The 22,036-nt window shown below is 43.2% G+C and overlaps 1 protein-coding gene across 1 annotated transcript in view; it reads left to right on the forward strand.

Annotated features, from left to right (window-relative positions):
• Positions 1-10,023: 10,023 nt before the first annotated feature.
• The window catches only part of cfap43 (cilia and flagella associated protein 43), a 129,607-nt gene continuing 117,594 nt past the window's right edge, over positions 10,024-22,036 (forward strand). The window contains exons 1-4 of the mRNA XM_063071432.1: positions 10,024-10,367; positions 13,106-13,359; positions 16,418-16,514; positions 20,020-20,187. Coding sequence (XP_062927502.1) covers positions 10,339-10,367; positions 13,106-13,359; positions 16,418-16,514; positions 20,020-20,187 — 548 coding nt within the window. The 5' untranslated portion in view covers positions 10,024-10,338. The remainder of the gene's footprint in view (positions 10,368-13,105; positions 13,360-16,417; positions 16,515-20,019; positions 20,188-22,036) is intronic.

The raw sequence follows: 22,036 nt of genomic DNA on the forward strand, positions 1-22,036 counted from the left end.
GCTTTCCCTATGATGAACTGGGCAGTATCCACCATCTGTTGGCATCCCACCTGTTCTTCATGGGAAAGTTCCTGCAGGAAAAAAAACACGTTTGACCAAACGTCCATCAGGCAGTGGTCTGCACGGAATATCCTGGAGGCCCAATGGAAGAAGGAATCAGTTGCTCCTGTGGGATGGTTCCACAAACGTCAAAGCCATTTGACAGAAAGCCTCATCATTAGAACTCCTTATCGAGCACCAGGATCTCTCTCAGTTTGGAGTGAGGAGGAATTCACTGTCAGATCCTTCATGCAGAGCTGGAACCTCAGTCCTACCACACCACCTTCAAGGTGTGTTTGCTGAAAAAAGGGCACTGAGGTCCTGGTTGAGGTTCACCTGCAGCAGCCGTAGGACAGGACTGTGTGCACTATGGAGCTGTTTCCAGGGACACACAATGAGACAAGAACAAACCCTCAACCCTCTTATCCCAGGAATTAGCCTAATGACTGCTTCCAATTCCAAGCAGGTGTGGCTTCAATAAAAGCCTGTACAATTGTAGCATTACTACTCTATTCGTAATCACCAACACTCCACAAATACCCATTGCCGCTGGAAGATCATCAACTCCGTGAAAGGTGTACTTTGATCCGACCAAAATGTTTAGGTTTTCCAGAGCAATGTGTTGCCTGTAACCGGGACATTCCAGGTTCCAGGAATACGTGCTGAGCATCATGTTGAAGTCCAATGCAAAGGCTCAGTGGGGCGTGGTTCTCTCCGCTACATACCACAGAAGGGCTGGCTCTCAAATTTATCACCAGTGCAATGTTCAGGAGGTGAACATCAATGATACATTGATATATTGTAAATTTTGTAATGAAATGTAAGGATATGCTTGGTACAGACCATCTTCAGGTTACAAACAACCAACGTATTCAATGTATGGACATCTCTTTATACAAAAAGGATCCTATAATACTAAATTCAAAAGTCCATCTCACATCCTTATGCTTGTTCCTAAGAGCAGCCAAACTAGGTTCCCCCCCACGCCTTGATAATTGTTCTTCCCTATCAGTCTTATGTACCCTTGAAACCATTTATCGCAATACCACAGAGGTACGATTACCATATTGAGTGATTTTTGTGTACATTTCAACTTATATACACAATGTCGTATTTAAACGTCAGCCCAGATAGCCTGGGAAGACATTGCTCGCTCTCCCGCAATGTTTACTCCTCTCTCTATGCCGATGAGGCGATGAAGACAGCCCTGGCTGCTGTGCTAATATGATAGACTGATACCAAGGCTTTGGGCCTGCTCCTGGCTGCTCCGGGGTTCGGATCTAAGGACTCATTTTGCTTCAGAGTGTTGTTGCTTCTGTTGTTTGCATGATTTGTGTTTTTTTCCTCTTTCTCTGCATGTCGGGTGTTGGGCCTTATTTTATTTTTTTAAATTGAGGTCTTTTGGGCTTCTTGCTTAGTGGCTGCCTGTGGACAAACAAATCTCAAGGTTGTATCATTTATAACTTATTTGATAGTAACTTTGAAACTTTGAATAAAGGAGCCCAGGGATTCCTCTGTAGTGCTAATAAAGATAATGTTCTGGTTCTGTAACTGTGTATTTTGTAAATTAAGTATTCTTTTGGAGGAAAGTTGCATTATAGAAGCACAGGCCAAGAAACTGGGTCCATTTTCAGGTGCTAAGTGGCTGTTTAAGTTCAATGGTATAAATAAGCTGGATACTAATACTCTTTACCCCAGGGTAGGCAAGTCCACAACTAGGGGTCATAGATTTCAGCTTTGAGGAAAAGATTTTAAAAGGACTTAGGGGTAACTTCTTCATACGGATGGTGGCAAGAATATGGAATGAGCTGCCAGAGGATGTGTGGTTGAGCCAGGTCCAATACTATCATTTCAGAAGCATTTGGATAAGTACATGGAGGGATGGGCCTTGGAGGGATATGGACTGAATACAGGATATTGGGACTAACTGGGGGGGGGCATGGACTCATTGGGCTGAAGACCTGGTGCTGTGTTGCTCTGTGACTCTATAATTAACATCTTTTTGCACTCTTGGTTTTCAAAACCATTCTTGACAGTGATCAAACTATCGGTGATGTGGATAATTAAAGTGTAAGAGCGGAGAAACGTCATTCTCTATGGAAACTGTATGAGTGATTAGTCAATCCAAAGTTTAACGGAAATCTATCAATGATCAACTAGTAAGCAGGCCACAACTTCAGTTTCAAAGGGAGATCGATGTGCAACTCTGTTTTCTAAGCAAGTTAATAGTTTATCATTGAAGAATTGCAATATATATTTTAACAGTTCAGGGACCCTTTGGCTGCTTCTAATTTTCCATCAAGTTTCCAAATTTATACAGCTTGTGAAAGACTTCAGAATACTTGAAGGGGTTGCCCCTAAAGTTTGAGCACATGGTGTAAGAACATTCATCATCAAAGATCCTGACCGTCTAGGTCATGCCATCTTTTCAGTTACCATCGGACAGGAGGTCCGACACCTCCAGATGCAAGAACAGCTAATTCCCTTCATCCATTGAGTTCCTGAACCAACTAGCAAAACCCTAATCACTACAGTGTAGGAATATTATGACCACTGTGATCACCTTGCACTAAAATTGACTATTTTTTGGTTCTAGTTACTGTATGTTTTCTTTCTTGGAAAGATGTTTATGTTTAATTTCTGTTTCGCTCATGAATTTTGCTTATCTGATGCTATGTCCCTGTGATGCTGCTGCAAATAAACTCTTCATTGCACGTGTGGACACATAAACTTGTGCAGATGAAAATAAACTCCACTTTGACTTTGACCTCCTGTTGGTCAGTTTCTGGGCTTGACCAAAATGGCCTTTTCTAATTTATTGTTGGGATCTGGACATTGTTGGCAAAGCCAGTGTTGATTGTTGCTAGGGTAGTAATCTCTGAATTGCTGCCTGTGCCATGTGTTAGTGAGGGAATGATTTGGCAAATGAATGCATGGTTGAGGAATTGTTGCAGAGGGTAGGATTTCAGATTTGTGGACCATTGGTATCTCCTACGGGTAAGGTCTGACCAACACGAAAAGAACAGGTTACACCTGAACCCGAAGGGGATTTGTGTGGGCAGGTTTGCTATGTTGTTGAGTGGGGTTTAGACTAGTCTGGCAGGGGGATGGGAACCAGGCATTTGGTATACAAGTAGATGCAGCGTGTAGTGAGCCTGAGGAAGATAGGACAGATGATAGGGCAACATTGCAGTAGGTGAGATGAGTTCATGGAGGCAAAACTGCAAGGGGTGATGAATACAGGACTAAAGGTGTTACATATGAATGTATGCAGTATAATGAATAAGGTAGATGATCTTGTAGTGCAGTTAGAGATTGGCAGGTATGATGTTGTGGGCATTACTGAGTCATGGCTGAAAGAAGATCATAGTTGGAGCTTAACATCCAAGGATACACCTTGTGTCAAAAGGACAAGCCGTTTGGCAGAGGAAGTGGGGTGGCTGTGTTGGTAAAAAAAAATGTAATCAAATCTTTAAAAAGAGGTGATATACTATAGGATCGGAAGATGTAGAATCCTTGTGAGTAGAGTTAAGAAACTGCTATGGTAAAAAGGCCCTATAGGAGTTAAATACAGGCCTCTGAACTGTAGCCAGGATGTGGGCTACAAATTACAAAGGGAGATAGAAAGTGCATGTCAAAAGGGTAATGTTACGATAGTCATGGGGAGAGTGGGAAAATCAGGTTGCTGCTGGATTACAAGAAAGAGAATTTGTAGAATGCCTATGAAATGGCTTTCTAGATCAGCTTGTGTTTGAGCCCACGAGGGGAAAGGCAATTCTAATTTGGCTGTTGAATATTGAACCAGATTTGATTAGGGAGCTTAAGGTAGAAGAACCCTTGGGGATAAGTGATCATAGTATGGTATGTTACATACCCCGTAACGGGTTAAAGAACCAGCAGGAATGGGAAACACCTGGAGTCTGGTATTGCTGTTAACTAAAGCTATTTTATTAGCAACTACGCAATACAGTAATATAAAATTAGATAAATCAAACAGGTTAGCAGAACTTTTGCGTATACAGGTGAGTTAAATATAGAACCCAAACTTCTTCAAGCTTGAGGGTAAATGGATACAGTCTTACAGCAGTAGGTAAGCGAAGTCAGATCAGTTCGTGATATTTGGTTGAGTAGAATGGAGGAGAGAGAGAGAGAGAGAGAGAGAGAGAGAGAGAGAGAGAGAGGAGAGAGAGAGATAGATAGATAGATAGATAGATAGATAGATGTTTAGTTCTCCAGGTAAGCCGATGCCATCAATCCTCGGTTGTCTCCGAAAACCTTTAAAGTCACCGAATGTGAACACAAAAAGGAGACCGTCTTCTGTGGTGAAGCTATCAACCCAGACAGGGTTGGACACAGTGATAACTTCCCACCAGTCACCCCTTTTCCACACTGCGAGAGCCACTGATCCATTCTCCCGATCGATCCTCCAAAACCCACCTTTCTGTGGGCACACAAAGCTCACCCAGTGTCCGGAGCTGTGTGTGTCTGGCTGACCAGCTGACCTCGTATTTATCCAAACATGCTGAACCCCAGCTGTCCATCAAATAACGCCGCCCTCGCTCACCACGGTGACCCACGAGCTACTCGTTGCTCTCTCTCACCAAATCAGTTGTACCCTCTCTCTCCTTTTAAAGGTACAGTCCATAAGGGATAATTCAAGATACCGTCACAGGTAGAATTCACCCTGCATTTTGAGAGGGGCAAGATAAAGATCAGTGTTACAGTGGACTAAAGGGAATTACAGAGACATGAGTAGGGAGCTAGCCAAAGCTGATTGGAAGGTGACACTAGCAGGGGTGATGGCAGAACAACAATGGCTGGAGCTTCTGGGGACAATTCAGAAAGCACAGGATAGATATGACCCAAAGGAGAAGAAATATTCTAAAGGGAGGATGAGGCAACTGTGGCTGACAAGGGAAGTCAAAGACAGCACAAAAGCAAAAGAGAGAGCATATGCTATAGCAGAAATTAGTGGGAAGTTAGAGGATTGGTAAGCTTTTAAAAACCAGCAGAAGATAACTGAAAAGGCCATAAGGAGAGAAAAGATTAAATATGAAGACAAGCTTGCCAATAAAATAAACGAAGATACCAAGATTTTCCAGAAATCTAATGAGTAAAAGAGGCATGAGTGGATATTGGACCGCTGGAAAATGACACTGGAGAGGTAGTAATGGGGGGGGGGGCGGAGGAAGAATAGCAGATGAGCTTAATAAGTATTTAGTATCAGTCATCACTGTGGAAGACATAAGCAGTATGCCAGAAATTCAAGAGTGTCAGGGGGCAGACATAATTGTCATTGCTGTTCCTGAGGAGAAGGTGTCAAGGAACCTGAAAGGTCTGAAGGTAAATAAGTCACCTGGACCTGGTGGAATATACAACAGGAAAGCAACATCCATCATCAGGGACCATACCACCCAGGTCACGTACTCTTCTCCCTGTTGCCATCCGGAAAAAGGTACAGGAGCTTCAGGACTCACATCACCAGGTTCAGGAACAGTTATTATTCCTCAACCATTAAGCTCTTGAACTTGAGGGGATAACTTCACTTGTCCCATCACTAAATTATTCCCACAACCTATGGACTCACTCTCAAGGACTCTTCATCTCATGTTCTCGATATTTATTGCTTGCTTGCGATAGATCTATCTATCTAGCTATGTATTTATTTATCTATCGATCAATCAAGTTATTTATTATTTCTCCTTTGTTGTTTGCACAGTTCCCTATTGATGCACTCTTTCACTGATTCTATTATGGTTATTAAATTTATTGAGTATGCCACAAGAAAATGAATCTGAGGGTTGTTCATGGTGACATATGTGTACTTTGATAATAAATTTTCTTTTACTTTTACTTTACTGAAAGATGTAGCTGGAAAGGTTGTGGAGGCATTAGTAATGACCTTTCAAGAATCACTCAATTCTGGAATGGTTCCAGAGGACTCGAACATTACAAATGTCACTTCATTCTTTGAGAAGGGAGGAAGGCAGAAGAAAGAAAATTACAAGCCAGTTAACCTGACTTCAGCGGTTGGGAAGACATTGAAGTCCATTATTATGGATGAGGTTTCAGGGTAATTGGAAGCACATGATAAATTAGGCCAAAGTCAGTATGATTTCCTAAAGGGAAAATCTTGCCTGACAAACATGGGTTGGAATTCTTTCAGGAAATAACAGGCAGAATAGACAAAGGAGATTCAGTGGATGTTGTTTACTTGTATATTCAAAAGGACTTTGGCATGGTGCTGTGCCTGAGGCTGCTTAACAAGATAAGAGTTCATGGTGTTACAGGAAAGATACTAGCATGGATAGAAGATTGGCAAATGGCAGGAGGCAAAGCTTGAGAATAAAATGGGAATAAAGAGGGCCGGTGGTTGGTGGTGTTCCGCAGGGGTCAGTTTTGGGAGTGTTTCTATTCACATTAGGTGTAAATGATTTGGATGATGCAATTGACGACTTTGTGGCCAAGTTTGCAGACGAGACGAAGGTAGGTGCAGAGGAAGGTAGTGTTGAAGGAGGAGGGGGTCTGCAGAAGGACTTAGATTGGGAGAATGGGTGAAGAGGTGGCAGATAGAATCTAGCGTCGGGAAGTGTATGGTCATGCACTCTGGTGAAAGGAATAAAAGCTACTTTCTAATTGGGGAGAAAATTCAAAAACCAGAGGAGCAAAGGGACTTTGGAGTCCTTGTGCAGGGTTCCTCTAAAGATTAATGTGCAGGTTGAGTTGGAAGTCATCATCATCGTTGTGTGCTGTGTCGTATGACATCAGCGATCATGGTCCCATGACCATGATTGTTCTTGGCAAATTTCTCTACAGAAGTGGTTTACCATTTCCTCCTTCTGGGTAGTATCTTTACAAGACAGGTAACCCGGTCATGATCAATATTCTTTCAGAGATTGTCAGCCTGGTTATCAGTGGTTGCACAACCAGGACTTGTGATATGCACCAGTTGCTCATATGACCATCCACCACCTGCCATGGCTACACATGATCGTGACAGGGGTGGTGGGGGGAGGGATGAAGTGGGTACCACACCTTGCCCAAGGGTGACCTGCAGGCTACTGGAGGGAAGGAGCACCTTATACCTCCTTTGGTAGAGATGTATCACTACTCCACCACCCAGCCGGAGGTAAGGAAGGCAAATGCAATGTTAGCATTCCTTTCTAGAGGACTAGAATATAAGAGCAGGGATGTGATGCTGAGGCTTTATAAGGCACTGGTCAGACCGCACTTGGAGTACTGTGAGCAGTTTTGGGCCCCTTATCAAAGAAAGCATGTGCTCACATTGGAGAGGGTCCAAAGGAGGTTCTTGAGAATGATTCCAGGAGTGAAAGGCATTGAATATATTTAAAGCAGAGCTTGATAGGTTCCTCTTTGGTCACAGGGAGAAGGCAGGAGAATGGGATTGAGAGGGATAATAAATCAGCATAATGGAATTGTGAGCAGACTCAATGGGGAAAATGACCAAATTCCGCTCCTTTGTCTTGTGGTCTTATTGTCCATTTCTAATTGCCCTGGAGAAGTTGAGAGTGAGCCATTTTCATGAAATATTGCAGTTCTTCTGTGTTTCCATGGATCTGAATGTATGTTTGTGAACCCCAAGGTCCCTTTGTTCCCCCACACCATTAAGAATCCTGCCACTAACCCTACACTGAAGTTTGAGCTTCCAAAATGAGTAACGGCACACCTTTCTCGAGGAATCCATCTCGATCTGAACTCCATCTTTAAACCTCGTTTCTCACACCTCAAACCTACGCCCTCTGGTTTTGGTCCTCTTACCGAGGAAATATATATTTATCCTATCTATTGCTCTCAGCATTTTATAAATCTATATCATGTCACCTCTCAGCCTCCTCTACTCTGAGGAAACAGACCCAGTCTCTCCTTATAACTAAGGTCCCCCTGTCCAAGCACCATTTTTGTGATTTTTTTTCTTCACTGACTCTTCCCCAATTTTTATCCATGAGCTCTACCAATCTCTGATTTGAATTTCCATTGCTCTTCCATCCACATCTGCTCAATATATCTCAACAATCTACTATGTTCTCATTCCATTTCAATGAATTACACTAATCTATATGAATACCCTTACATAACTACAACTATAACAAGGTGACCTTTTACCACTGCACCATAGAGAGCATCTTAACATACTGCATCTCTGTGTGGTATCTCAGTTGTACAGCAGCTGATAGGAAAGCATTTCAGCGGGTCGTCTTTAGCGCACAGAAGATTATCGGGACACAGCTCCCAGCCCTGGAGGACCTACAGCTCATGTTGCCTAAGGAAAGCTACAAGCATCTGTAAGGACAATACACACCCATGCAATCATCTGTTTGAACTTCTTTCATGTGGCAGACGTTATAAGATTTTCTATGCCCGCACTTCCAGAATGAAAAATAGCTTTTTCCCAAGAGCTATAATTGCCCTGAACAAATCGATCAAGCATCATCCATAAATTTGTCATATTGCTACTTTAATACTGGTTTTATGGCTGTCGTGCACCTGAGTTGTGCTTTTGCACTGCTGGACATCGCTTGTACTGGCTGGTTACTTGATTTTATTTATTGTTTATTTATTTTATTTGTTGTTTTATAGCCTTGAGTACGAGAGTTGCAAACTTATTTTTGCTGTATTGGTGCATGACAAATTGTACTTTGCAATGACAATAAAGATATTTACGATATTTACGAGAGGTGACATGATATAGATATTTCCGATATCTACGAGTCTGTGGTGACCAGTGCTATCATGTTTGCTGTTGTGTGCTGGGGCAGCAGACGCCAACAGCATCAACAAACTTATTCGTAAGGCCAGTGATGTTGTGGGGATGGAACTGGACTCTCTGACGGTGGTGTCTGAAAAGAGGATGCTGTCCAAGCTGCATGCCATCTTGGTCAATGTCTCCCATCCACTACATAATGTACTGGGTGGGCACAGGAGTACATTCAGCCAGAGACTCATTCCACCGAGTTACAACACAGAGCGTCATAGGAAGTCATTCCTGCCTGTGGCCATCAAACTTTACAACTCCTCCCTTGGAGGGTCAGACACCCTGAGCCAATATGCTGGTCCTGGACTTATTTCCTGGCATAAATTACATATTACTATTTAACTATTTATGGTTTTATTACTATTTATTATTTATGGTGCAACTGTAACGAAAGCCAATTTCCCCCAGGATCAATAAAGTATGACTATGACTATTCCATTTCTGCTTGATTATTTCCTTTTACTTATATTTCTGTTTTTTTTTCTCTTTATCGTCCTGTCCTTATTTCTTCCTCATTGTGTTTGTTTTTTTTCTCTCTTCTATTTTCCTCCCTGATTGGCGTGGTGGAGATACGTCTCTACCAAAGGAGATGTAAGGCGCTCCTTCCCTCCACTAGTCTACATGTCACCCTTGGGCAAGGTGTAGCATCTGCTTAGCCCCCAGATCAGGGTCACGTTATGCCATGGAGCAGTCTTGGGAGATGGCGAGTGAGCGGCTGGTGCATATCACAAGTCCTGGTTAGGCGACCACCGACGCCAGGCAGACAATCTCTGAAGAGTATTGATAAAGGCTGGGGACACCTGTTCGGTAAAGAGACTGCCCAGAAGGCAATGGCAAACCACCTCAAGAACAATCATGGTCACGGAAAGACTATGATCGCCCACGTCAATACGACACGGCACAGAATGAAGGAACGATTTCCCTCCATTTACATTTCTCTCCCTTTCATCCCCCCGCCTCACAGATCGGCCCTCCTTTCCGGTCCGCCCCTCTAGACGCGTTGCCATGGTGCTGTTTCCCTTCGACCAATAATAACAAGTGATAGATGGGCATGCTCGTAGAACTGGCCAATCGGATGAAAGAGTGTTGTCTCCTGGCAACAGCTTGGTTCTCGGTCTCGGAGTGAAACGGGCCCTGGTGTTTTTGAGGTTTGGCGAAGTGAAGCAGAAGAGAGGCGATGGAGGGCATGTGAATAGGAGAGAGGGAGAGAGGGGAGTATGGATGAAGGGCGAGGAGGGTAACGACAGCGGAGTACAGGTGAAAGGGGAGAGAGAGTAGAGAAATAATAGCGAGTGGGTTTGAGACGAGAGTGAGGCAGGGTGAGGGGAAGAGGAGAGGACGGAGTGACAGAGAAGGGACGGAGAGTGGGGTGAGAACTGAGAGGGGAGTGAGAAAGCCCAGCGTGGTGGTGGTGGTAGTGGAACAGGGACTGAGGCAGCTGTGATCATCCATTCGGGTCTGTCTCTGTCCCTCACCTCCTGTTGTGGCCAGTCTGTGAACAACATTGTCAGGTGTGAAAGCAGACGATGGAGAACCCAGAGGTCCTGTCGCTCAGGTGAGACCCTCAGCTTCAGGGGCTTCTTGTGTTTACAGTCTGCATGGGCTGAGGAAGAATTTCTGTAAAATGCGGGAGAGGCTGCAGATGAGAAATCTAGCTCATATAGTTCAACACAATTATTCTGTCCTGACTCCTTATCTAGAAATATCCAGTTCTCTGTGTTGCCATTTTTCTCTCTTTTTTTAATACACTGCAAAGTATTTCCAGATCTCTTGAACCTGCTTCCAACACAACACCTGATTGGTCATTTCTGCATCCTAACCAATTGCTGTAGCCAGTGACCTATTTCAGAGCTGCCTGTGGTGCTGAATTTCTTTACATCCATTCATGGGATGTGGATGTCACCTTGAGTTTAGCTCTTAGAAACATGGAAACTGTAGAAGTAGCCCATCTTAGCCCTTCATCCAGGATTTAACAAGATCGTGGCTGATCTTCTATCTTATCTCCATTTCTTGGCATTGTCTTCAAGTACCTTCAATCCTTCAATATCCAGAAAGGTAGCAATTTGTCCCTCAAACCTTTGATGGTTTGTTTGTTGAGAATGAAAATCCTGGTTTCAAATTGATCTACATCACTTTAAAACTCGTATAAAATTACATCATACTGTGGCCATGCTTTCTGAGAGAGCCTGTACAAAAAAAAACTTATTTATTTACTCTTTCATGTTGCAGTTTTCTAGACTGAAGACAACCTGTTCTCTAGACATTTCCTCAAGATACCGATCTACATATTCAGTTTGTACGCAATCCAATAGGTACATTTCATGTCAGAGAAATGTTTACAATATACGTCCTGAAATTCTTTTTCTTCAGAAACATCCACGAAAACAGAGGAGTACCCCAAAGAATGACAGTTAAATGTTAGAACCCCGAAGTTCCCCTCCCCAAGAAATTCTTTCTCAACATTGTCTCATAACTCAATTTGCCCAGTCTATATGTGTTTTAAAGTCGTCTTTGATAATTGCTTCTGATACATGCCCCTTTAATTTTCTCATTTATACCATGCCTTGCATTACTTTTGGGAGGCCCATGAAGAACTCACAACGATGTGATCTGCCTGTAGCTGCTCCTTAGCTAGACTCAAACTGATTTGAGTTCCAAGTGACACAATTTATCAGGCCAGGATCCCATCTAATATGTGCTGAGGTCATCACATGGTGTGAGCAGAATTATCTGCAGCTTAATGTGAAAAAGACTAAGGGGCTGCTGTTAGACGTGAGGAGAGCTAAGGTACCGGTGACCCCTGTTTCCATCCAGGGGGTCAGTGTGGACATGGTGGAGGATTACAAATACCTGGGGATATGAATTGATAATAAACTGGACTGGTCTAAGAACACTGAGGCTGTCTACAAGAAGGGTCAGAGCCGTCTCTATTTCCTGAGGAGACTGAGGTCCTTTAACATCTGCCGGACGATGCTGAGGATGTTCTACGAGTCTGTGGTGGCCAGTGCGATCATGTTTGCTGTTGTGTGCTGGGGCAGCAGGCTGAGGGTAGCAGACACCAACAGAATCAACAAACTTATTCGTAAGGCCAGTGATGTTGTGGGGATGGAACTGGACTCTCTCACGGTGGTGTCTGAAAAGAGGATGCTGTCTAAGTTGCATGCCATCTTGGACAATGTCTCCCATCCACTACATAATGTACTGGTTGGGCATAGGAGTACATTCAGCCAGAGACTCATTCCTCCGAGATGCAGCACAGAGCGTCATAGGAAGTCATTCCTGCCTGTGGCCATCAAACTTTACAACTCCTCCCTTGGAGGGTCAGACACACTGAGCCAATAGGCTGGTCCTGGACTTATTTCATAATTTACTGGCATAATTTACATATTACTATTTAACTATTTATGGTTCTATTACTAGTTATTATTTATGGTGCAACTGTAACGAAAACCAATTTCCCCCAGGATCAATAAAGTATGACTCTGACTATTGTTGTAACAGTACCAGCACATCTTCTTTTCCTCTTTGTGGATCCCTAACTGGGCTCTGAGGTAGGCAGTTGGTGGGCTATTTTCAGAGATTTTAAGCGGTTTCTAGAATCATACGTAGACCGATGAGGTAAGGCTGGAGGATTTTCTTTGCTGAATGGCACTATTGATGGGCTTCAGTGACTAGTTTAAGAAAACAGTTTCAGATTTATTTAATTTCTTGACTTTACATTTCCTAGATACTGTAGTGGGATTTGAACTCCTATCTCTAGATTAATAAATCTCTGGATTCTAGTTGGATAATTTAAACATCAAAATCTTTGTAATTCCTTCTGGGCTCTACCCATCACTATTTACACCTTCTACACCTTTCCTTATCTCTGTAATACCCTGCCTCCCCCCTCACACCTCTCCCTATCACTGTAATCCTCCAGCAGCTACACCCCTCCCTAAGTCTGTAGCCCCTCCAACTTATATACTTCTTATCTCTGTAACCCCTCCAAGCTCTATACCCCTCCCTACCTCTGTAACCTTCACTAGCTTTTACCTCCAGGGAACTGATTGTTCCACCATGGAGATGGCTCCTTAATCGTCCCCACTTCTTTCTTTCTCTCCTCCTTTAAGGCACTTTTTAGTACCTTCCTTTCAGACCAAGCATTTGGCCTTTTATCTTCATGTGACCCAGTGTTGCATTTTGTTAACCACGTTGAGGGTGCTTTAGGTGTGGGTGGGCAGAGCGTTAGACACCAGGGGGATTTAGTGAGACAGGGCAGCCGCAATCACCTTTACTGTTTATCTTTTTCAGATGGGTGAAAGGTTACACGTCGCAGAGCGTGCTGTTTGTCAACAACAACACGATATGCTACCCCTGTGGGAACTTCATTATTTTCATAAACATGGAAACAAAGGAGGAGAGGGTGCTGAAGTGTGAGACTGGGAGCATCGGGGCCTTCACTACCAACAGCAACAGTCAGGTCATAGCCTTTGCAGAGCAGAAGTTAAAGCCATCCATCTACCTGTACAGCTTCCCCGAACTGACCAAGACTGCTGTCCTCACTGGTGAGTGCTGCTGGAGAGTGGGCGGTAGTTATCCTCACAATACAGCTCGCAGAGGAGCTTCTTCAAATGAGTATCCAGTATCAGCTGCTTTTTAACATTTATCATTACAATTACAATAAGGTCAATTGAAAACAAGTAAATGTTCTTGACTTTGAGCAGTCACAGGGCACTCATAGTTCTCCCTCATACTCTATCCACCATCCCTCCTCCACCTTATTATTCTTATTCTGGCTTTATCCCCCTTCCTTTCCAGTCCTGATGAAGGGTCTAGGCCAAAAATATCAATTCCTTATTCCACTTCATCGATGCTGCCTGACTTCTTGAGTTCCTACACAGTCTGTGTGTGTTGCTCAAGATTTCCAGCATCTGCAGAATGTTTTGTGTTTATGTTCTGCTAACTGTTTTGTTTTTATCCATGTCATTGTTCAGCAGTCTCCATCCTGGAGCTCACTCTATATCTAGCCCTGTCTAGGAGTGTTTTACAGGGTTCTGAGAGAGCCTTTAACAAGCATCTAATCTAAAAACCTTGCTAAAAGCCCAGGACACTGCCTTTAAGTATGGTGACAGAACAGCTCTCAGAGCAGCCAAGAGAAACCTCATCTTAGGCATCAACAGGACAAAGACTGCCTATGCACAAAAAATTCATGAACACCTATCCAACAATGAACCCTGGCATATGTGGCTGGGCATCAAGGGTGTTACTGACCATGTAATGCATTGACTGTACCAGTGACACCTCCCTCCCTGAACAGCTTTTACACATGCTTCAGGACATGTAACACAACGCCGGCCATTAAAGCTACCCCACCCCCCCCAGGTGAGCAGCCACTGTCTGCACAAGAGCAGATGTGAGAAGGATTCTGCAGAGAGTCAATCCCTGTAAGGCAGCTAGGCCAGGCAACATCCCAGGCCGGGTACCTAGGGAATGTGCACATCAGCTCACTGCCATCTCCACAGACATCTTCAACACTTCACTCATCTAGGCTGCTGTCTCCACATGTTTCAAATCACCACAATCATCTGGTAGCACTAATACCAATCATCGTGTGGTGCTTTCAATGGCTGATGTGGGCACATATCAAAAATTTCATTCATGCCACATTGGATACCCACCAATGTGTTTACCGACAGAACTGCTCTCGGGCAGATGCCGTAGCAGTTGTAATGCACCTGGCCCTGGCACACCTAGGAAACAAGGACACTTGTGCCAGAACGCTGTTTCTGGATTTCAGTTCAGCATTCAATACTGTTGTTCCACAGGCCTTGGTTAATAAACTCCTTCTCCTTGGTGTAAGTACACCACCACTGTGCAACAGGGTGTTCGACTCCCTAACGAACTCCCCCCCACCCCCCCCACTTAACATGGGCAGCACAGCAGTGGAACCTGCAAGCAGTTTCAAATTCCTGGGAGTGCACATCACACACAACCTCTCATGGTCCCAGGACACATCCCACACAGTCAGGAAAGCTTACCAGTGCTTCTGCTTTCTGAGGAGACTGGACTATGTACATCCATACTCATGTCCTGCTACAGAGGCGCAGCAGAGAACATCCTAATGACCTGCATCACTGCTTGGTGCGGAAACTGCACTGTAATGGACAGGAAGGCTTTGCAGCAGGTAGTCCAAACTGACTGGCACCAGTCTACCCGCTATCAAGGACATGTATACAGAAGGATACTGGGAAAGGGCCGGTAACATCATGATGGATCTCACCTACTCTGCTCATGGACTGTTTGTCCCACTCCCATCATGAAAGAGGCTACATCGCATCCACACCAGGGCCGCTGGACTCAAAAACAGTGACTTTCCCCAAGCAGTAAGCTCCACCCACTAACCCACCCCTCCACACCCCCAACTACCACTACTTTATTATTTCCTGTCAGTCACTCTTGTACCCATGTCACTTTATGGATATACAATCAATTTATGTATATAAGCCATCTTATGTATTTATATTAATTGATTTATTATTATTGTTATTGTGTTCTTTATCTTTTTGTGCTGAATCAGATCTGAGTAATGATTATTTTGTTCTCCATTGCACTGTGTACAGGAAGTGACATGAAACAATCTTGAACTTTGAATCCTTTTTAGGATTTTATATCCAGGTTTTCTTTTCTGTCTTTTTAAAAATATTTTTGTTTCAGAAATAATATTATTAAAAGTAAAATGACAAATTAAAATGGTGTCTTCCTTGTCAAGGACAAAGAACATAGAACAGTCCGAGCCCTTCGTTGTTCCAACCTTTTAACCTACTTCAAGTTCAATCTAACCTTTCCCTCCCACACAGCCCTTCATTTCTCTTTCATACGTGTACCAATCTAAAATGCCCTAGTGGTCTACCTCTACCATCACACCTGGCAGTGCATTCCATGCACTTGCCTTTCTCTGTGTTAAAAGATACTACCTCTAACATCCCACCTATACTTCCCCCCAATCATTTTAAAATTATGTTCTCTTGTATTAGCCATTTCCACCCTGGGAAAAAAGTGCTAGTTGTCCATTCTATCAATGTCTTTTATCATCTTGTACACCTCTATCGTCATCTCCCATCGAACCTGCAAGGTGCCCATCACCTACAGAAGGTCCCCCCAGTGGTTATTGCGTTCACCCTCAGTGATGATCTTTGTAGACATTTGAATGGCTGTCTTGGCCAGCCCAGGTGCAAACAGACAAGGAGATTGTTATTCCTGCTTTGGAGTGTTTAATAAATATACTCTAAGTGTCATATAGGGGCCTCATACCCTTCAGATTTTCCGCATGCCTCACCTGACCCAATGCTCAGTGCACCACTCCCATCCCTTCACCCTGAGTCCAATCTATCCAAGGGTTCCACTTGTCCCCAGGATCTGCAGCTCTACTGGCTTATTGTACTCCTTGACAAAGACCTTGTGTGTCTGTGTCTATTCTATCACAGAGTATTTGTTGGTTCTGGGCTGCAATTGGATATCATTGTGAAGGGGCCTTGTGCAAATCTGGTGCAGGCCCCGCATTTTCTGGGAATATACTATTTCTAGTGTCAGTAATTTTTAGTCTTGTCTGATTGTGTTTTTCAGATGGAGCAGAGCTTGAGTACACACTGCTGGATTTCTGCTATTTGGGTTCCTACTTTGCCAGTTTCTCCTCAATCCCTGACTTCCTTTTAACCATCTGGTAGTTTTTTATTGATAAGTACTTCTGCTTTATAGTGGTATGGGTATGTTGAATCACTCCCATGGTGGGCAGCAGTTGAGGAAATCAGCATAGATATGTCTAAGGGAAAACTAAATAAATGCACACAGGAGAAGGAAATGAGAGGCAATGTTTGCAGACTGGGAGAAGGATTGAGTATAATCACCAGGAATGACCAATGGGTTGAACGACGTGTTTATTATTCTACACATTTGCACAGTTGTAGGATGCACCGGCCCAGGAAGTGTTGTGATGAGAAACTGTCCCTACCTGGAAGCATGTGATGGGCAGTGTAGAGACACTTTTCTTTCACTCAAGTGGTCCTGGCATAGATGCTGTGTACCCTCTTCCCTGAGGGGAGTGAGACAAACAGTCCATAAGCAGGGTGGGTGAGATTTTTCATGATATCGCTGGATAATTTCAGGCACCTTTCTGTATATATGTCCTTAACAGCAGGTAGGCTGGTACTGGTGATGTATTGGACAGTTTTAACCACCCATAGTAGAACCTGTCTGCAGCAGTGCAGTTCCCATACTACATAAAGATGCAGCATGTTAGAATGCTCTCACCGCACAGCTGTAGAACGATCTTTACTATTGATGTGCAATGACCTGCTCTCTTCAGCATGTCCCTACCTGGAAGTGTGTTATGGGACAGTGTAGAAGGCACTTTTCTCAATCTTTCCCATGCTGGAACTCTGTGATAGGACCACATAGATGTAGCTTTACTCTGTAGTCCTCTGGTACTGTTTCTGCCCAGAGACTTTGTAATAAAAGTTTGGAGTCGTAGGGCACTATAGCATAGAAACAATTCCTTAGGCCCATTTAGACCATGCTGAACTCTTATTCTGCCTAGTCCCATCAACCTGTACCTGGACCATAACCCTCCATAACTCTCCCATCCATGAACTTATCCAAACATCTCTGAAATGTTGAAATTGAACCCAGATCCACCATATCTGCTGGTAGCTCGTTCCACACTCATACCACTCTCTGAGTGAAGAAGTTCCCCCTCAGGTTCTCCTTAGACATTTCACTTTTCACCCTTAACCAGAACGAGGGGTTTGAGGATAAAGGGGAAGCCTTTTAAGACCGAGATTAGGAAAAACTTCTTCACACAGAGAGTGGTGAATCTGTGGAATTCTCTGCCACAGGAAACAGTTGAGGCCAGTTCATTGGCTATATTTAAGAGGGAGTTAGATATGGCCCTTGTGGCTAAAGGGATCAGGGGGTATGGAGGGAAGGCTGGTACAGGGTTCTGTGTTGGATGATCAGCCATGATCATACTGAATGGCTGTGCAGGCTCGAAGGGCCGAATGGCCTACTCCTGCACCTATTTTCCATGTTTCTATGTTTAACCCATGACCTCTAGTTCTAGTTTCACCCCCTTGATTTTGTATACCTCTATCTAAAGCCCACCACAATTTTGAAGGGTTTTATCAAATCTCCCCTTATTCTCCTATGCTCCAGAGAATAAAGTCCTAACTATTTAACCTTTCCCTATAACTTAAGTCCTCAAAAATCCTGGGAGCATCCTTGTAAACTTCCTCTGTGCTCTTTCAAACTTATTGATATCTTTCCTGTAGGTAAGTGATCAGAACTGCACACAATACTCTAAACATCTTTCAACATTATTTCAACATCAATTGGGCAAATTCCTTCAGGGCCAAATATTCCATAGTAAATCAGTGGTAGTTTGTTCATAGAAATCTTGTTAAATTATCTAATTACATTTATAATATTCCATACTAAACTGAATACAGTGTAATATTGTTTACTCTATTTGCATGTTGTACGGCTGGTGCACTGTTCCATTAGTACTCTGTGGCTTTACTTAAAAATGTCATCCACTGGAATTAGAAGAGTGAGAGGGGACAATTGAAACATATGACATCCTGAGGGGTCATGACTGAGTGGGTGTTTATTCTCATAGGAGAATCCAGAAATTAGGATCATTGTTTAAAAATAAAGAACCATCTCTTTAAGATTAAGATGAGATAGAAGTTTTTCCATTGATTGGCAAAGAAGGCTCAAGGGTCTGAGTACCCTTTGCCCCCTAATACATTTGTTTAGGATTTGAATTTTCATTTCCAAAATCAGAGGCTCAAAGACGAGCTCCATGGGATGAATTTGCTGTGCAAGGTGCAGGGTCTAAAGTTTACAACTGAAGTGACAGCACCTCCAACAGTTTGGTTCGTGCTGAAAGAGCTGAGGGTGGCATGGTAGCGTGGCAGCAGCAGTTCTTACAATGGCGGCAATTCAGTTCTCACCTCTGTCTGTAAGGAGTTTGTATGTTCTTCTCATGACTGCGTAGGTTTCCTCCAGATGCTCCGGTTTCCACATCCAAAAGAGGTATGGGTTAGTAGGTTAATTGGTCACATGGGTATAATTGGGCAGCACAGGCTCATTGGGCCAGAAGGGCCTGTCACTCTGCTGCATCTCTAACGAGAAGACTGATGAGCAGTGGGGCACTAAGGAGTGCGGAAGAACAGAGGAATCGGGGAACATTCACAACACGCTGGAGGAACTCAGCAGATCGGGCAGCATCTGTGGAAATACAGATCCATAGTTCGTCAAAGATAGATAGGGTCATAAAGAGAACTTTTGGCACATTAGCCTTCATAAGTGAAAGTATTGAGTACAGGAGTTAGGATGTTATGTTGAGGCCTAATTTGGAGTATTGTGTGTAGATCTGGTCACCTACAGTATGTATCGGAAAGAAATCAGTAAGATTGAAAGAGCGCAGTGAAAATTTACAAGGATGTTGCCAGGACTTGAGGACCTGGGTTAGAGGGAGTCACTTTCAAGGGCCCTTCATCTCATGTTCTCAATATTTATTGCTTACTTATTATTATTATTGTATTTGCACATGGGTTGTTTATCCATCTGTTGGGCGTTTCATTGATTCTATTGTGTTTCTTAGATTTACTGTGCATGCCTGCAAAAAAACGAATATCAGGGTTGTACACGGTGACATGTATGTACTTTGATAATACATTTATTTTGAATTTTGAACTTTGAAAGGTTGAATAGGTTACGATTTTATTTCCTAGAATGCAGGAGAATAGAGAGAGATTTGATAGACATATACAAAATTATGAGAGCTATCAATAGGGTAAATGCAAGTAGGCTTTTTCCACTGAGGTTGGATGAGACTAGAACCAGGGGTCATGGGTTAAAAGTGAAAGGTGAAATGTTTAAGGGGAACATGATGGGCAACATATTCGCCCAGAGGGTGGTGAGAGTGTGGAATGAGCTGTCAGGGGAAGTGGGGGATGTGGGTTCAATTTGAACATTTAAGAGAAACTTGAATAGGTACATGGATTGGAGGGGTATGGAGGGCTTTGGGCCAGGTGCGGATCGATGGCACAAGGCAGATTAATAGTTTGGCACATAATAGATGGGCCGAAGGACTGTTTCTATGAGTCTATGGTGCAAGTACTGTTGACATACTCAGTTAATCTTTTATTGTTCTCAACTGTCTGGAGGAACTGGAGAACGGGCAGTCGTCTCTGCAGCGAGTCGGTGATGCGGATGAAGGCTGATATCCTGTGCTTCAACCCCATGAACCAGCTGCAGCTGTGCCTGGCCAGCAGCAACTGTCTGCTGCTGTGGAACATTGAACGATGCAATGACCTTCACATCTTAAAGCAAGTGTAAGTGCTACAGACTGAGGAGAGATAGCTAAGTTAATCATTTGTCACAAGAACTTTTTAACCAGGAGCATCTCATCATCTTAAACATAACAGATTCTGCAGATGCTGGAAATTTTGAGCAACACACGCAGAATGCTTGAGAAACGTAGCAGGTCAGGAAGTATTGGTGTGCAATAAGTAATTGATATTTCAGCCTAAGATCCTTCATGAGGGCCAGAAAGGAAGAGTAAAAAAGTCTCAGCCCTCTCCCTCCTTTTTTCTTTTTCCATTCTCAAATCTGGTTACCCTCTTCTTCTCACCTGCCATCACCTCCCTCTGATGTCCCTCCTCCCCCTTTTCGCATGTCCACTGTTCTCTCCTATCAGATCCTTCTTCAGCCCTTGACCTCTAATGCCTATCACCTCCCACCTTCTTACTTCATCCCTCCTCACCCACTCACCCTCACCTAATCTCACCTATCACCTGCTGGCTTGTACTCTTCCCCCCCCGCCCCACCTTCTTATTCTGGCGTATGTCCTCTTCCTTTTCAGTCCCGATGAAGGGGCTTAGCCCAAAAGTTGACTGTTTACTTTCTTGCATAGATGCTGCCTGACCTTCTGAGTTCCTCTAATAATTTGTGTATTTTGCACCTGGGTATCTATGTAGATCCATTTTTATTATACACTTCACAGACGATTAAGAAAGACTTGCATTCCATGGTTCTTTCTACAAACTAAGAGCATCCTAAAGTGATTTACAGACAACGAAGCTTATAAAACGTCATTTAGGCTGCATCTGAAGTATTGCATTTAGTTTTGGTCATCCCATTTTTAGGAAGAATGTCAAGGCTTTGGAGAGGGTGCAGAGGGGATTCAGTAGGATACTGCCTGGATTAGAGGGTACGTGCTGCAGGTGAGTTTGGATAAACTTGCCTTGTTTTCTCTAGAGTGGCAGAGGGGAGATCTGATATGCTCACGAGTGGCATAGATAGAGTAGACAGCTGATATCTTTCCCCCAGTTTTGAAACACCTCATACCAGAGCGCATGCATTTAAGCTGAAAGGAGAAGCTTCAAAGGAGATGTGCAGGGCAAGCTTTTTATACTGAGAGTGGTAGTTCCTTCTGTGCTTTAACTTTTTGTGAGTGAGAGGCTCTTTATCGATTACAACTCTGCAATTAATACCATCATCTCCTCAAAACTAATCAGTAAGCTAGTCATTCACTGATTCAAATTAAAATTGTATGTCATTACCATTTGACGAAGGAGAGACTGTCTAAAATATTTCCTAATGTTGATAGTTATTGTGATAGATGTAAAACTGAGACAGCTACACTGACACACATATTTTGGTCTTGTTCTATACTGGAACAGTTCTGGAAGTCAGTTTTTTCGACAATTTCTAAAGCACTTAAAATTAATTTACAACCTAACAAATTAACTGTGTTTTTTGGAATAATTCCTCAAAATATCCGTGGTATGTCTGTGTCTGACCAACATGTTATTGCATTTGTTACATTGATAGCTAGGAGGGCCATTTTGTTGAAGTGGAAGGATACATCAGCTCCCACTTTGTCACAATGGTTCTCTCAAGTGATGCTATGTCTTAGAAAATTAGAAGTCGAACCTTTGAATCTTTATTTAATTTTGAGAAAAGATGGGGTTCATTTGCTCGTTATTATCATTTGAGTTAATTGATAGATTTCCTCCACGATCTAATTGTAAATTTTTTGGGTTTTTTTTTCTTTCTGGCCGTTTGATGTTTATCTTTAGAAGCTTTTTGTATGATGCGTGGCTCTGGGTTGTACACCTAATGGGTTTTTTCCCCCCACTTTTTCTGCTTAGTAGGGGTTATTTTTTATTATCACCAAAA

Source organism: Mobula hypostoma, chromosome 19 (genome assembly GCF_963921235.1).
Source record: "Mobula hypostoma chromosome 19, sMobHyp1.1, whole genome shotgun sequence".
Lineage (NCBI taxonomy): Eukaryota > Metazoa > Chordata > Chondrichthyes > Myliobatiformes > Myliobatidae > Mobula > Mobula hypostoma.